Source organism: Etheostoma spectabile, chromosome 11 (genome assembly GCF_008692095.1).
Source record: "Etheostoma spectabile isolate EspeVRDwgs_2016 chromosome 11, UIUC_Espe_1.0, whole genome shotgun sequence".
Taxonomy (NCBI): Eukaryota; Metazoa; Chordata; class Actinopteri; order Perciformes; family Percidae; genus Etheostoma; species Etheostoma spectabile.
In genome coordinates this window covers 6,615,823-6,633,451 of record NC_045743.1, presented here as the reverse complement: position 1 = coordinate 6,633,451, position 17,629 = coordinate 6,615,823, and the positions used below count along the sequence as shown (strand labels likewise).

Below are 17,629 nucleotides of genomic sequence, written 5' to 3'. Positions count from 1 at the left end.
AGTATCCTACAGCATTTCCAATTAATGAAATAAAAGTCATTGTTACTCGAGAGTTCAAACTATGCATAAACTGCATGTTTTTTCTCAATACTATTTGTATAATATTTAAGAAATTGAGACTGTTTGACAGCAGTATTCAATAATATCCATTGTTTTTAAGTTGCAACAATGACTAACATTTAGCATTGAACGTCTAATGGTTTGGTGTTGACATAGTTGACTGATGTATTATGGTAAATTGATCCTGATGTTTTCATTTTTCTGTTCCATGTGAGGTTTTGTGGCTACATTTCAGAGGGTTACGTTTTGTGTTATAATACTGTGATAACAGCCAAATTAATTGTAATTATTTTAGTATATGTAATTGACATTGAGATGATAGTGACAGCTAAGATTTTACAAATCTGAATCATTTGAAAGTATTTATTCTAGCTAATTAGCGTTAGGTCATTTTCAGAAGATAAAAACGGGATAAATCTTAATTTAATAGCATCTGTTTTCTAGAAGTGAGGAAAATACACTGGGTGTATGATGTTTATTTTGACAGTGCTGCAAGTGAAGTAATTTATGCTACAATACTACTGGCATCGTGTGCGAACAACCTACCTTGCTGCTAGGGGAAGAAAACCAACTTGAGTGGCAGCTCTCTCAGCTAATCCCAAGTCGTCTAGCGGCAGTTCTTTAAAGCTTCTGCTAATGGCCTTTGTGTGAAGGCGGGGATGCCTCGTCTCGGTTAGGCTGCTGATTAGCAACAAACAGAAGGTTACGAGTTTAAAGAAATTGGACTATTTGACCGCTGGACTGGTTTTACAGCAACGAGAAAGGTATGAACTATGTCGGTTACCTAACCAGAGTTAGTTGGGACGCTTTTGAGGGGACCCTGCGGGGATTTGCAACATTTCTTGCTGATCGCGGAGACAACCTCGCTTTTGGGTCGTTCAAGTGGCGATGCTGAGCTGATAGCTGCGTCATCATGTTGCTTCCGACTCGAGTTGGCGAAAAGAAATCTCAAGTTAACGCCAGAGGTGAGGCTGCGCGCCGTCAGCCAGCTCCGGAGGCCACTGCCGGCCTCTGAAATTGGGAGACGGGCTGCTGGCGGGCGATTTGCGTTGGTCGCTGTGAAACTGGGGACTTTAACGTTACATCACTTGCTCGGCGGTGTTGGCGCGATAACGTACTCTCCTGGCTGCATCTACTAGCTACACTCCGGTGGACAGTCGGAACAATTATATTGATGGTGCGCAGCGTTAGAAACCGCAAACATTGTACATAAATAAATATGACCAAATAGTTTTCCAACAGAAAGTGGAACTATATCGATATTTCAGGGATGTTAGCCACAACTGTGTGGGGTGGTGAGAAGTGATGCCCTCACTGACAGATAACGTTAGGGTACAAAGCAGGACGCATACCCTTCAGTGAAATGCTGCTGACTCCCATCTGGTGGCGACTTTCTTCTTCTGCGCCAGATGAAAAAACAAGCTTTATTGAGGAATCATGAGACGCTGCGGTTAATTCCAGCTAATTGGCTAATTTGTAGCTTTCCGCTAGAATATGTCAGACTTTTAGCAGGTGTGTTTTGTTGGGACTTATTGTTAGGTTGGTGGTCTGTTGTGTGCTGTCACCGTATCCACGTGGACTTTGTTTTAGGTTGGTGGGTGAAGTTGGGACCGGGGTGACACGGGACTGTAAAAACAGGACTGAGTGGACAAAGTTACTATTAACATCGGAATATAAAACCAGATAAAATGGCCGGCGACTGCACCCACACCAATGCTCATTACGCGAACGCAGAGACGTTTTGCCCGTCCAAACCCTGCTCGGTTGTAGCCAGAGAGATGGAGTCAGTCGGGAACTCGACAGGGCGTGGACTTCCAACACAGTGGTCGTCCAACTTTGAGACGATAGACGGGCTGTTGTACCGCAAGAAGTTGGAAAAGGGCTTCATCAACTACCGGGAGGTTTTGGATGAGGAACGGAGACATGAGGCCCTCAACACCTTTCACCGGCGGCGGCTTGGCCAGCGCCACCTTTCCCTGGAGGAGACCTACAAATGCGTGGCTGAAAACTACTGGTGGGAAGGTATGAACTCCACAGCCTGCCTGATTTGATTATTGTTATCTTATTGTTAGGAAGTGTAAATCCATTTGAAACAGCTACACACTAATGATTGAATCAATCAAAGATCCAGAAACTTACTGTGTGGCTTTCATCAGGGTCGAAGTGTTGCTGGAGTTTTGACCCTTTTACATATTGTCTGTATTTTCTTCACAGGGATGTACTTTGAGATCAGAGATTTTGTCCTGGGCTGTCTGGAATGTAAGAGCCAGCGCACCATGAACATAAAGGTATACAATACTGTCATAATGTTCTTTTTTTTTTTAAATTCATGCTCTTGTCAAACTTTCAGCTCTTTTGTTTTTGTCAGTCCATCATTTTTTTCCCTCTTAATTTTCACACTTTCATTCTTATTCTCACTTATTCCTGCTCTCACACTTGCAATGTTTTGCGCAAGTGCTTTCTCACACATGGCGATCTTATAATGATGCCTGTCATGATGCCTACCATGATGCCCCCCAATCTGCTTTTTATCTCTCAGGAGCTGGGTGGAAGAGGATGTGTCACAAAGACGATAGTGTCACACAGCACCGACATGCTGAGCAAGCTGAGGAGTCAGCGAGAGGCAGGCCTGTTCTGTGACATTACGCTGCGGACGAACGGGCGATCCTACTCTGCCCACAGAGCTGTCCTGGCGGCCGTCAGCGATCACTTCCAGGAAATCTTCACAGAAATGGACTCCAGCCTGAAAGCAGACATAGATCTCACTGGTAACATTAGAGGCCAAACTGACAGTAGAAAACATTGCTTCTTGTGTCGTGCTGGATCTGGACGTAAAGACCTTGTCTCCAGATGTCTCCTAATATTAATATCTCCACAGTATTTGATTATCGTTTTCTCAGTAAAATGTCATGAAATTATGAAAAATGTCAATTATAATTTGCCAGAGGGAGTAAAATATAACTTATAACAAAGTATAAAATCCTAACGTTAGAGAAGCTGATACCAGAATGTTTTAGCTTGAAAATTGATTGAAACAATTATTCCAATATCGTTATTGTTGACAATGAATCTACTTTTGATTAATTAATCAGTTAGATTAGTTCAACAATGTTTCTATAATGGCCTGTGATTTAACATGTCCAGGTTGGAGACATTTTCTGGTTTCTGTTACTTTTGCTCGTGCAGTGGCTTTCCCATCGACCTAGTAGTAGTCATGTGATACATTTTATCAGTGAAATTCTGTTTGTATGCAGTCACAAGACTCGAGGTGACAAGGTTCATCTCTCATTATCATTCAAACAATGGATTGGAGGAGGCTGAGAGCTGCAGATGATCCACTGGTCATTCTTCTGAAAGAGGCTGTATTTTTAGTCGCAAGTCCTTTTGAAACGGGCCTGGCTTGGCAATTTGTTATGACGTTATGATCTAGAAATTCCGAGTTGGAAGATCCAGAATGGGAATTGGGACACGGTCATAGTCTGTCTTCTCATTTACATGGTATGACTATGATGTGTGTCGTCAGATAGAGCAGAAGTTGCCCTGATTAAAACAGTTGTTACATTGTCCCCGCCATCATGTTTGTTTGCTGTCTCTCTGATCCTCTGTTTATGTAGTTGCTTTTATCTCCTTCACTCATTGACCAGGGTTCAGCATAACTAATTAAAGGCTCCCTTTTCCTTCCAGGTTTTAGCGAGGACAGCCTTTTGTCTCTGCTGGATTTTTCCTACTCCTCCACTCTGTGTGTTCGCCAGGAGGACCTACCTGAAGTCATCGCCATGGCCCGCCACCTGGGCATGTGGCCTGCAGTGGAAGCCTGCTCCGCTCTCATGAAAGAGCAGGAGCAGAAACTCCATCCTGGCAAGGCCTTTACCTCAGCCGGTGCGAGTGCATGTCATGAGAGTCACCACCAGCAGAGGGAAGGCAAAAGGAAAAGGGTTTTGGGATTAGAGGACAGTATGGACAACGGCTTCAGTCTAATGTTGGACGCATCAGATGAGTCTTTAGAAGTAAGTCCAAGGCACAGTTTGCGCCGGACACCGAAAGCCCAAGGCCATAATGGTCTCCCTCTGAGCCCCTCACACAGGATGAAGCTTATGGACTTCAAATCTCCCTCTTCAAAAAAAGCTACTGCACCTCGACACACCATAGCCACCCCACAGTCACAGACTTACTCGCGCATATCGCCATCGAACACCCGTCTTCTCCGCTCCTCTCCTGGGGCGGCCAAGAAGGTTCAGAGATCGCTCGCCATGCCAGAGAGCCCTCGACGAAACCGGAAACCTCACTCTAGGGTCACAAAGATTGCTGCGTGCAGCCCTGTGAGGGTAAAGCAGGAAGTAGAGGAGGTTGGAGAGGATGAACAGGATTATGCGAGAGCACAGGAGAAGTACAAACTGATGAATGTTCTTGGGTTACAGAGGACCGCCCTACTCCCCAGACCAGAAGATCTGATTGGCTGGAGACAAAAGAAACGACTGAGAAAGCTGAAGGCTAACAACTATTCGCTGACAAAGCGCCGAAAACCCCGCTCCACCTCCCCAGGACTAACCTTTGGTGCTGTGACACTGTCACTTCCCCTCTGTAACCCCATTAACACTCACCTCCTCAACAAGCCAGTAAAGACCAAGCCTCTGGGTCTAGTCAACACAGAGCAGATAACCGCAAAGAGGCCAAAGATTGTCCGCGACATGTTCCTCCAAGTGACAGGAGCATGCGAAGTAAAGGTTTGTTACCAGACATGTTTCAGCCTGAAACCAGGCCTCCCTTCGGGGGGCGGGAACTCAGACGGTCAGTGAGGAAGGGTGACAGTTTCAATCTTCATTTCCAGCAGCCTCTGCGAGGCAACACCAACAAAACTCTAGTGAGAAGTGCAGTCAGGATTAAGTCAGAACCAACTGAATACTCCCTCTCAGGTTTCCCTCTCTCATCGAACAATCGCTGTGGCCACACACCTCACAAATCACCCCCTTCACACGGGACGCAGGCCAGACGTAAGGTCACTGTAGAGGCGGAAAAAACGCTGCATTACAACATCAGCCGGCCAGCCACAAAGACCAAGCTTAGGCGGGGCTTAACAAGGGAGGTGGAGAAGAAGACACAGTGTAAGCCCAGAGAGCAGGGGAGGAAGGTAGAGCTCATGGACACTAGACCGAGGGTGAAGGATAATGAACCTGGGGGGCTCCAGGTTTCAGAGCATGCACCTGCGCCGTCCATCTACAATCACCCTCTGTACAAAGTCATCAAAGAAGAGCCAGCGGATCCCTTGCCAGTTGGAGGACCTTTCCCTGATCTTCCCTCACCAGACCTGGGCAAGCGCCAGAGCAAGCCCCCCATCAAATTACTGGACTCCGGCTTTTTGTTCAGCTTCTGTCGGCCAGCAGGAGGGCCGATGGCAGGTATAAAGAAAGAGGAGGAGAGCGTGGATATCTGCTTAACGCGCTCTGTATCACAACTTGGGGAGAAATTTGGAGCAGAGGAGTCCCCCCACAGGGCACTGAGAGCCAGAGGCCCCCCCACCCTGCCTGTGGTGAAGAAGGAGAGGGAGGAGAGGAGGGTGAGCCAAAGCAAGGTTCAGAGACCCAGGCCAAACTCCCGAAATGGCCCTCTTCCCTTGGCCAAATCTGCCACGTCAAAGGCCGCACGGACCATGCCAAAGGTAGGGAAAGGGATTGTAGTGATTTATGATGACAGCTTTATTAAGGGACCATAAAGCTTCCAGGAAAAGGGCAGTGTAGAAAACTACTATTGTCACCTTCTACCTGTTGCCATAGTATATTTAAGTATCTGCAAAAACTATAATTGTCATTTATTCATCACAGTTTAGATTGTCATTCCTTACTTCCATCTAATCATTTGATTTTACACAAATATCTTGCAAATCTACAAAATTTGAGGATAATAACTGTCTTTTTCGTGCATCTCCAGCAGCAATGTAAACTTGGTCTGAGCAGCAGGAGCTGTGTAATGCTGGATGCTGTACGTCGGGCAAGGCTAAAGCAGCTTCGAGGGCCTCGTAGTCAAGTCCCCAAAGTCCCAAAGGCGTGCCATGCCTGTGTGCAGTGCTCCGCCTCCTACAAGGACTGCGACGCTCTAATCATGCACCGCCTCAGGCACATCGAGGGCAAGCACTGGCCGTGTCTGGTAAGCACTAGCTTTCCTAAACCTTACCAACCTAGAGCCACACGACTCTTAAGGGATTGAAAAACCTGCAGATTTTTGTTTCCCCAACCAGCAATATAACACGTGATTTGGAGTCAGATTTAGGATGGGTATTTGTCTTCTGAATGAACTGGGTACTCTGCTAGTTGACTGTGCTTTGTATAGATCGAGCCAACAAGACGCATGTTTAGAGACGCTGGTTGGCGGATCTTGTTACCATCGGACAGAGCTACGTTAACTGTTTTCCCCTGTCTTCATGCTAAGCTAATTGGAAGCTAACCGAACTGAGAGTAATATCAATCTTCTCATCTGATTTTTATCAAGAAAGCTACTTTGTCAAATTGTCCCTTGCCATGGCACTACATTTGTATCCTCAATATAACCAAAACCTTTTCTGTTGTCCTCCTCCTATTCATTTCTATATGTTGTTAACTCCTCGTCTTAACATTTCTGCTGTGTAGCTCTGCAGCAAGACGTTCTTTCGACTGAGGAATGTACGAAACCACATCCGCACCCATGACCCCAAGTTGTACAAATGTCGGAGCTGCATTGCTGCTGGTTCCTGAGGCAGCCAGAGGGTCTGCTCAAGCAGTGAGACTGAGGTGGGGGAAAGTGACACCTTTCAAGGCTGAGCTACACGTAGCTAATTGGCTAATGTGCTTCAGCTTGGTTTGCTCATCTGTTGTCTTTTGTGGTGCTGTCTAAAAGTGAAGTTTTAATTGTCGCTAGCGTGTATTCTATTGTCACTCCTTAAACTTCTTGAAGAAGGAGCTGTCTAAAGACTACAGTGCATTGTGATCACATGTTCATCACTTGAATCCCTTGTGTTTATTTTCCAGGATGAAGGCTGTCAGTGTCTGACACCAGCGCACAGGCTGAAGCCAGAGGCACATGATCGATCCGCAGCTTGTACATAATGCATCTGTCACACAAGCACAACGGTCTGTGGAAAGGCGTAATCGCTAATGTTATTTAAATAACCAAACCAAGGTTGCTGTCCTGTTTACGTTTCCGTAGTTACAGAAGGTTAAACTTGAACATTACACTCAGGGGGCGGGGAATGTGATGCTACGGTATAAAGTGATTTTAACGTCACAGTTGTGTATAAAATGAAATGTAAAGTGATTGTTATACATATTACTGCTACTTATTGTTATTATTTTTGTATGTATAGATGCATTTTGAGTGCACTTATATCCTAGCTTATGTTGTAAACCTAAGAAGTGATGATGAAGTTGAAGGTTTGGAGTCCATGGTGGGAATACTTGAAGTGATGCAAGTGCTGGAGGGAATACTTGAAGTCAGCGGGGGTCTTAGGAGTGAGAGTGTCCTTTTGGGTGTTTCAGTGGGTCTTTGTCTTTCGGTGTGCAAACCTTCACACGACTAGACCAGTCTGTCCCTCCTTTCGTGTTGATCTGCTAGTCTCTCATAGTCTGCGAGTCGGGGATTTGACTCTGGGCTGGTATGGTGACACCACTGCATGAGTATTTGCAGGTCATTTGTGGTCCACTGTCTTTTCTAAGGCAACCAATTTTAAAAAGGGAAATGTGTCCCATTTTTAATGTGAATTTCTAAGTAGTAATCAACGCAGCTGTGTCATTACAGATGTTTTATTGATCTCCTCTTTCACCTTAATTCATGAAAAGACACGTCGTTTTTCTTCTCCTTTAAATTCCCCTCCTACTGAATAAATGCAATGTGTTCACATGAAGTGATTGTTTCACAAATTGATTTTAGAAATAAATGAGCTGTCTATCGCTATCTGTTTAAAAGACGGAATAAAAAATTTGCCTTTTCATATCTTGTTGTTCTTGCTTTAATTACGTATTTTATAATTTACTGTAACTAAGAGACAAAGGGCAGTGTCACCATTAAATCTGGATTACTTTCAGGATTCAAACAAAATAGAGTTGGGGGGGTGGGGGTCCAAATGTATTTAGCCAGGTCACAAGAGGAACCAACCTAAAAGGAGAGGTGGTTATATCTCTTGATTTAATTGTTTTGCTGCCAAAGTGACCAAAGCTTTCTTTCTAATGTTTTTTTGTTCACGACTGATTATCTTTTTGAAAGAAATGTTAGCTTATTCTTACAGATCTTTATAAAAAGTGGAGCTCAATTAACTACTGTAATCAACTATTTTCATAATTGATTAATCCATTATAAGCAAAAATACTAAACATCCTCTCAAATGGGTGTAATTTCTGCTTTTCTTTGTCTTGTGCAATATTAAATGAAATATATTGGGGTCAGACAAAACCAGCTCAAAGAAAGCATCACTTCGGGCTCAACTAATCTTAACATTTGTAACCATTTTCTGACATGTCATAGACCAAAGGATTAATTGAGGAAATGATTACGACATTAATAGCTAATATGAAGATTTATCTGAAGAGGAAATATTGAATTAATTTTAGGATCTTCTACTGCAAACGTACAAGTGTAGTGATTGTAATAAAAACAATAGCAACAATTGGGCATTTTGAGTTCAGGGAGGCAAACAATTCATTTAGATGCATGTGGGGGAAAAGTATGTAGGTGTGTATTACTCACCTAAATCAAATGTATTTGGATTTTGCTCTGTTCTCAATAGTAGTATGAGTAATAAGAGTAAAGTAAGTAACAAGAAAACATTGAAGGATGGAGGCATGTGCAGGAAAATTACATAGCATTACAGAGAAGATTTTTTTTAAACCGTTTATAAATACTGCAAAAATGTGATGTACATTTTACAATGTAATGTCAGTGGAAAAGAGCATCTAATATAGGGGTGAGCTGGAGGCTGGAGGTGCTGCAAATACTAACATCTCATTATAGAGGGTGGGAAGTGTTGTCTTAGATGGAGTTAACTGTTTATCTCATCTGCCTCTGGACTGAAATTAGTCTCAATGCTAGTGACAGTTGCATGATTTATAAATAAATCCACAGAGAAATGTCAAATGTTTTTTATTCCCAACATGAAAGCCATTCATCTAACATTTCCTTTTAAAATATTACTGGTGCATATAAATGTCTAAAACAAATTGTTTGGCAAAAAGTAGAATCTGTAGACTGTGCAAAGTTTCGATCAAGCGCATCCTCAGCAGGCACGAGAAGAAGATCTGATATGCACACCAACAGTGCATGAAAAAATATTGTGGCAACAAAGAACAGTGGGCACATACTACTTTTACCACTATGTTTGCCTTTTTAAATACATTTTTGACATTTATTGCGTTTAGTTACAGATCTGCATGCACAAAATCACATGAAAATCCGTGTTGCAGGTGGCCCTGTGAATAAATGTAAACAAATGTGGAACTACCTGACATTCATTTGAGTTGGGTTGTATTTGTTTTTGAAGATGGTAATGCATCACAAATTGCCATACACACTTGTAATCATTTTTCTCCATATCCCCCATATGGGGGGATCCCATCCCATCCACCACATGGACACATGTTGAAACTGCTGATGCTGTTTTTGAGGCAAGTTGCTGAAATCCAAACTGCTTTGCAGCTGACTCTAGCTCGCACACGCTGTAAACTAGTCAAGAGTATATTTCAGCAAATAAGTTTCACTGGTGTATTTGCTGTAATGGGAATACTCATCAAACCAGACAGAGGAAGAAGGTACTTCTTTGTTTAAATTGCATTCACAATCATATTTGTCTCTTCCTTAAGTGTATCTCTTCCCATTTCTTTGATTATTTCATAGCCAATGTATCTGTCAACAAAACCAAAAACACATGATTGTTTATGTGTTTTATTCTATTTCTGACTGAAGTAAACGATCAACCATTTTGCTGGAATATTGCACGTTTTAATTTGTTTCTTTAATTAACAGTACTCAAACGCGACACTAGATGGCAGCCTGCACTAGTGGATAACAATGGCTGCTCTGTAACAATAAGACTACAATGCAACCCTCATGAACCCCTACCCCTGGAAACCTCCAGTCACCCTCAATGTGGAGTATCTGAGAGCGAGGGGAAAAGTAGAAGTACCGTTTTTATAGAGCACATTCAAAAACAACAAGCGACCAAAGTGCGCAAAAGGATGTAATTATTAGCCAACATAAGCACAACCCCTTTCCACAACTTCTTGCTGAGCATAAAATTAGGAGTTACCCTCATGTTTAGTTATCCCTCAAAGCGGGCATCACAGTGATAATTCTAAAAACTGAGAAAAGGTTAATGATTGTGATTAAAGCAATGTTGACTCTTAAAAGAGTTAGAGTCAATGTGAGTGACCCCGTGTTTGAGTCGTGGCTTTGGATAAACCCTTTGAATGCAGGAAAGTGATAGTACCAGTACCAGTATGACACTGCTTGTTTGTAATGAAGATTCAGACTTATAATATTGTGTAGGTGTTTACATTTATTAGGTAAAATGGCCAAAAAAATAAGGTATATCGTCTTTAACATACATGTTAATGTTAACCCCAACATACCATTAGCCTGAGTATCTGTTGCAGCTTATCATAGAGTAAAACTCTCAGTCCCTTCACATGGCAGCATTAATTGGGGGCCTCAGTATACTTTTTCAGACTCATAACCAACAGGGCTTACTTGGGTTACCCTTGTCCCACCAGCGACTGCATACAGGCTTATGTGAGTTTAGGAAGCCATGGAGAGTACGCCCAGGAACAGCTGACAATTTATGCTAGTGGGGCCCCCACATTCTCAGAGAGGGAGAGTGAAGAGGGGGAGGGAGGCTTGGGGGAGAAGGAGAGAAAGGAGGAAAAAGAAGGTTGAGATGGAGAGAGGGTGGAAAGAAGAGTAGGAGCAGACCTGGGTAGAAGGGGTGAGAGAAAGAGAGGGGGGGGGGGGCGAAAAGGAGGCTGTCTTGTTTGTAGCTTGTCAGCAATTGCTTGAGACAAGCTTCCCCTCCATGTGTGAAAGCTACTTGGCAGGAATGCTTGGGCTATACCAAGTACAGCCAGGCGAGAGGGGGGTTCCACAAGAGGAACAGACCCGGATTGAGAAACCAGTGTGTGGTTGAAGTAATCCTTCGGCGGTGGCGGCTCTTTGATGTTGTATCTTTGTGTGGTGTGTTGTGTGTGTGTGTGGGTGTTGTGTGTGTGTGTGTGTGTGTGTGTGTGTGTTGTGTGTGTGTGTGGAGAGGAGGGAGGGGGCGGTGTGTGGGTGTGAATGGGGCTGGAGAGAGCGTTCTGTATGGATATGTGCTCTCTCTCCCCAGCAGCAACAAAAGAGAGAGGAATGAGACACCCCCCTTGGTCCCCCCTCCTCCCCAGCTCTCAAGAGAAAGAAGGCAAAAAAAAGGAAAAGAGGATGATGAAACCTGAAGTGGTCCTGCAGTGTGAATTGCGCATGTGAGCATATACACAGATGCTCATGTGGGCATCTGCATAATTGTGTCTCTGCATGCATGCCATTGTGAATAGCTTCTTCAATGTTTACTCTGTGTATCCTGTGTTGCTAATTGTGTGTGGTGTGTGTGTGTGTGTGTGTGTGTGTGGTGTGTGTGTGTGTTGTGTGTGTGTGTGTGTGTCAAACCCAATCTGTGGGGTGGTTTTTTTTCTGCATGTAATTTTCTCGGTGTGTTTGAGTGTGGTCATGTTATGTCTTTTCTCCCCAGTAGAGGCTGTTATTGTCCTAAGAATATGTGTGTGTGTGTGTGTGTGTGTGTGTGTGTGTTGGGGGGGGGGGGGGGGGGGGTGCGGGGGTCCAGTAGGCCTGTTGCTTTTGCTTCTGACTCTTCTCAGCTCTGCATCATGAGACATGCAGACTGAGATGGATTCCTCTTCACAGGCTTCATTATTCCCACTGCCACCACTGAACAAACATACACACACACACGCACACACACACACACACGCACACACACACACACACAGTTGCACATTGAAATTTCACCCAGAAAGTATAGGATGGAGATGGACATGATGGAGTTGATACTGATGAAGAGGTTGATGCACACATAGGCGATGAAGGCTATCTCCGCATTCTTGAAGACGCCTGATAACAGAAACATCCAGGGGAAGGTAGCAAATCTGAGGAATTGACAATTACAGAATACTTTAACACAGCATTAAGTAAAATTACTCCACACACACACACACACACACACACACACACACACACACACACACACACACACACACACACACACACACAACATTGCTGCTGCTTTGCTGACACAAACGGTAATAGTTTACCACCTAAATTGAGTGGTCTTGATGATGAACACACAAGAAATTAGCTTCTTTCTCCCCAAAAAACGTTCTACTCTAAATAACTACAAGCTCTCCTCCTCATTTCCTCCCATTTCCTTACCTTTCCCTCCCCCCCCCTCCCCCTCCCCATCCCTCTGTCTCTCTCTTTTCATATTCTCACAAATACACACTCTGCTGTTGATAGTCACAAGGTTTTATTTCCACACTCATCCTTTGTGTGTGGAAAAGCAGTAAAGTTTGAGAACGTCCAGTCAGCAGGACGCTACAGAAAGAGCAGCAGCCTCCTATGTTACACAAGGAACTGAAAGCTCCTCTCATCCCTAACCCCTACTCATCATCTGTTTCCAGGGCTTGTGGTAAAAAAAAGAAAAAAAAAAGAAAAGGAGGCCAAGAAACTGGATGCAATTTTAAATGAATTAGGCCGTGAATAATTTTCAGGATGTCAAAATGTATTGGGGTGAAGGCATTTATGTAATTGGAGCACTTGGTTCACTGGTATACAGCTTAAAAGAGGAAATTCTTTATTAGGTCTGAACCGCATCGCACACGCAACCCGTAATGAATGCACACACAAATTGGTGAACTTCCATGTTTGATGTGTGCACGTGTGCATCGGTGCACACCTACGCTCACACCTAAGGGGTGCAGTTGACTCGACTGTGCTGACCTCATTTACATGTCCTCTTGAGGAGGTGTACTGTTAAGAATTGAGGGGACAAGGCAGAAAGACGAGAGGAGAGATGAGGAGAGGAACATATGGGTGAGGAAAGGAGAAGAAAAGAGAGAAGAATGGGAAACTCATGACATAAGGAGGAGATGAGAAAAAAGGGGAAAGGAAAGGAGAGATGGGAGGAAATTAAACAAGAGTAGAGAGGTGAGGATAGCAGAGGAGAGAAAGGTTACTGAAGAGGTTTTGATGAAAGAAGAGTTGTGCAATGTAACGTGAAATGAAGGGGGAAGGTTTAGATGTGAGGAGAGGTGAGGAAAGGAGAGAGGAGAGGATGAAAAGAAGAAGAAAGAGATAGAAAGAAAGGAGAGGAAGGAAGGATGAGGAAATAAGGCAGGGAAAGAGGAAAGGAGGGAGGTTGTTCAGGGAGGAGAAAAAGATGGGGTGTAAAAGGATAGACGAAAGAGAGGGAAAGTTTAAAGGTAAAGGGGGCAGAGAAATTAATGAAGACTGTGGTGAAGCAAAGCAGGGATGGAGAGAGGGAGGGAGGTGGGGAGGCTGGCGAAGGAGGGAGGGAGGGAGCAAAGGGAAAGGGAGGAGGGTTGATCTCTGGGGTTTGAAGCACATTAGTATTCATGGGGAAGAGGAGGCCACAGACAGCAGAGAAACAGAGGGACCAGACTGAGAGCAGCACACACACACACACACACACACACACACTCACACACACACACACACACACACACACACACACACACACACTCACACTGCATGTAAGAAAGCGCTCACACGCCTCTCTGTGTACGTGCCCACACACAGAGCGTATTTTGTGGATTTAGATGCTACAGAGGGCCCAACCATTCCTCGTGCTAAAAGCAGGGACAATTGCGCTCATCTTGTCCAGCATCTCCAGGTCGCATACATTAACATGCACATCGAATCTAACAATCCTCCCCAGAGATGCTTTAGCGGTTGAGGCCTCCAAAACCACACGCACCCCTGCTGGCCTCGGATCAATCGTGCTACAGAAGCGTCTGTCCCGTGTTATCACCGTTTGCATCCCTTTCCTCCCTCCTGCTCTGTCAATAAAAGCAAAACCCTCCGGAGGGCTATAGATGACGTCTGCCTCTTTGCTTTTCCTTTAAAAAAAAAAAGACCTTAACAGCTACTGTACACCTAACAGAAACGGAGAGGAGCGAAGGAGAGCAGGTGACTCATTTCACTGTGGGAAAGAAGGGCTGGGCCGAGCTCTGGGAAAAGGGTGGAAGACAGAAAAGATTTCTATCGTGTTGGAGGCCACTTGCAAAACACCGCTGACGGTGGCAGGAGGAGAGCAGAGAAAGAGAGAGAGAGAGAGAGAGAGAGAGAGAGAGAGGAAAGGAGGTGGAGGGAGAAACAGCAACACTCTCCGGGTGTTCTATTCTTAGTCTCTTCTCCTCAGACTTTGGGTGTACTTGCGTGTGTGTGTGTGTGCGTGCTTGCGTGCGTGTGAGCATGTGTGGGCAGGCAGGTGGTGTACAGCTGACAGTTGATTTGCTGTGACACCAGACACACTGGCTGCCTTGGACTTTCGTGGCCTAGATATCAGTCTCCTGGAAGCACACACACATACACACACACACACACACACACACACACACACACGCACGCACACACATACACACACACACACCACACACACACACACACACACACACACACACACACACAAAACAAACAGAAAACACACACAATTGCACAGATGCACACAATAGTTTCTCTTTGCCTCTCCCTCTCTCTCTCTCTCTCTCTCTCTCTCTCTCTCTCTCTCTCTCTCTCTCTCTCTCTCTCACACAGACCTACATATCACTCTCTGATTGGCCAGCAGGTGGTCTTACTAAACGTCCTTAAGGGTTTGGAGTAAAATAAAAATTTTGCTTGGTAAAGATAACAGCAATAGCAAGGTAGCCAGGCTGGAGGAGCCAGAGAAAGAAAGGGAGCTTGAGACAGAAGAGTAGAGAAATTGTGACAAGAGAGAGACAAATAGTGAAGGAGAAAAGAGAAAAAGAGAGGAGTGATAGAATGCAGGAAGTGAGAGATGAAGTGAGAGGGAAGAAGAGAGTGAGATACCATCATGTAAACAGCACTGCATAGAGATGGAGGAGGCTGTTGCCATGGCGGCAGAGGCTGCATCCTTTTGTTAAAGATGTCACTCAGGGGGAATCAGGGCTAATGAGGAAGGACTTTGCGCCTGTGTGTGTGTGTGTGTGTGTGTGTGGTGTGTGTGCGTGCAAGAATGTTTAGTCAATGTGTATCTGGGCAACAGTCTGCTGGTATTCTTGAGTACTGGTGGTATGATGGTTCTCATTTCAGGAAATGAAATAATAAAAAGGATGATAGTTGAAAATACAGTTGAAAGCATGAGTGGGGAATTAAAAATAGAGAGCTGAAGTCAAGCAGGGGTTACACAGCCCGTGTAGAGAAATGTCAATGTCATCGGTGAGAATGGCAGCGAGGCAGTGACCTTTGATGACTGTAGCTGTGTGTGTTTGTGTGTTAGCGTGCCCGAGTGAACTCTATTGAGACTCAGGCAAGTGATGCGTGTGTGTGGTTTGGTGTGTCGCTGTGCTGCGTAGGTGGTTTGTTCTCTGTGCTCTTCATCTCGCTGCAAATTAGTGAAGAATCAAATGGAAGCAGGTTTCATTTAATCCTACCCTCTCTGTCTCTCTCCGTCTTTCTTTCTTATTCTCTTTTCCCTCTCTTGTCTCTCCGTCCTTGGCAAAGAGCCTTGAGCCTCCCACAGAGTGAATGCAGACATCTGCCTGCACTTTCTCTCTTTTCTGTCTTAGAACCAACACACAAACACGCCGTATTTGTTTTGCTGTCAGCACCGTCTACTCCGTTTCCCTCCCCTCAATCGTTTTTTTTCCTTCTGTACCCCTCTACCGGCTCTCTTTTTCCCTCTCTTCCTCTGCCTTTATAGACTGGGATAAATAATTTGATCTGGAAGGTTTTTGAAATTCCACCACTCTGAGAGTCGTGACGTTAATCTTTTATTATCTTCTCTCTCATTCTTCCTCTCCCATTCCTTTTTCTCCTTATCTCTCTAACAGAGCTCCCCCCCCCCCCCCCCCACCCCGCCTTTCCCCCCAGCCTGTCCTTGCAGTATTCTAATGATTCATATTTCACATCCACTGCCTTTTCATTTAGCCTGTCTACACCGCTTCAGGGACAGCTACTCACGATCTTAATTGACTGAGGAGATAGAGGGAATAGAGTTGGTGGCAGAGGTAGATCCACCATCCAACCCCCCACAGAAACAAACATATACATACATGTGAGGGTGGAAGACAGAAAGATGCAAGAACATACACTCTCTCCACCATCCACACTTTTGAATAAAACCACACCAATGCATGGGCAGGCATGCAGATTTGCACGCTGTGGTAATTAAGCAGTCGATTTTTCCAAGGGTCAAGGGAGTGACGCAGGAGAGCAGAGCAGAAACGATGATGTGAAGGAAAGGATGCTCAGATGAGGAGAAATGAGAGGACTCACTCCCTCCTTTTCTCACCTTTCTCTCCATCTCTGCCTCTCTCCTCCTCTCTGTGTCTGTATCCCCCCACATCCACCCTCCCACCCCCAACCCATCTCTCTGTCTGTCTGTGCCTCTCTTTGATCTCAGCCTCTGTCCCACACTGCATATTAAGATGCCCGGGCTCCTGTTTGGTATTCTGAGGCGGGCACCAGGATGCCAGTCTCCATATCCTCTCCTCGCTACTCTCTGAAAGAGAGCAAAAAACCCTCTGTCTGTCTCAAGATGCTTATCCTGCTAAATGGGTCTGAAATAGCTGGAGAACAGGGCGGGGGAGCGGTGGTGGCGGCAGGGTAGAGAAGAAGAGAGATGCATGGAGGGGGAGAGGGCGTTAAGGGGAAGTATTAGACACATCACAGACGGGTGGTGGGGGAGGAGAGAAAGGGGGAGAAGTGGGAAGGGAAGCAGTGTAAGGGAAAGAGAAGCAGAGTGATGGGGCTGATTTTAGCTGAGAGGATAATTAAACGTTATTATCACAATGGGCCAGTAATACAGCTAGCTTGTACATAGAGAAGCCAACCCTCCCATGTTTGCCTCAGTAAAAAGGAGGAGGAAGGAATAAGGGAGGAGGGAGAGGAGAGGGAAGCACAGATTAATAGGTGCAGGGAAGAGCAAGAGAAACACAGAGAGAAAGACACAGAGGCACGGAGGGGGAGAGAGGGAGAGAGAAGGTAAAATAGGCAAACAGAATAAGAAAGGGAGAGTGAGTGGGAGAGTTTAGTGGCAGGGTGATTGCTCAGTGTTTGGGATTAGCATGACTCTCTCACCCACTCTCTCCCTATCTCTCTCTCTCTACATATATATCTCACGCTTTCTTTCTCTCTCTCTCTCCTTCTATAAGCCCTGGGGATGGCACAGCTTTAGTTAAACTGCTCTATTAAACGGAGCCTGCTGAGAAAATCAAATTATAACTTCCTTTAATCAGCGAGTATCAGTGGCCCACACAGGAGCAGCCGGCTCTGACAGCACACAGAGAGAGAGAGAGAGAGAGAGAGA

At 44.9% G+C, this 17,629-nt stretch overlaps 1 protein-coding gene across 1 annotated transcript; it reads left to right on the top strand.

Annotated features, from left to right (window-relative positions):
• The first annotated feature begins 696 nt into the window (after positions 1 to 696).
• Positions 697 to 5,122, top strand: si:dkey-229b18.3 (zinc finger and BTB domain-containing protein 18). The gene is made up of 4 exons (XM_032530380.1): positions 697 to 2,082; positions 2,275 to 2,348; positions 2,600 to 2,828; positions 3,745 to 5,122. The coding sequence occupies exons 1-4, from the start codon at positions 1,749 to 1,751 to the stop codon at positions 4,854 to 4,856; spliced, it is 1,749 nt and encodes a 582-aa protein (XP_032386271.1). The 5' UTR covers positions 697 to 1,748; the 3' UTR covers positions 4,857 to 5,122.
• Positions 5,123 to 17,629: the final 12,507 nt, after the last annotated feature.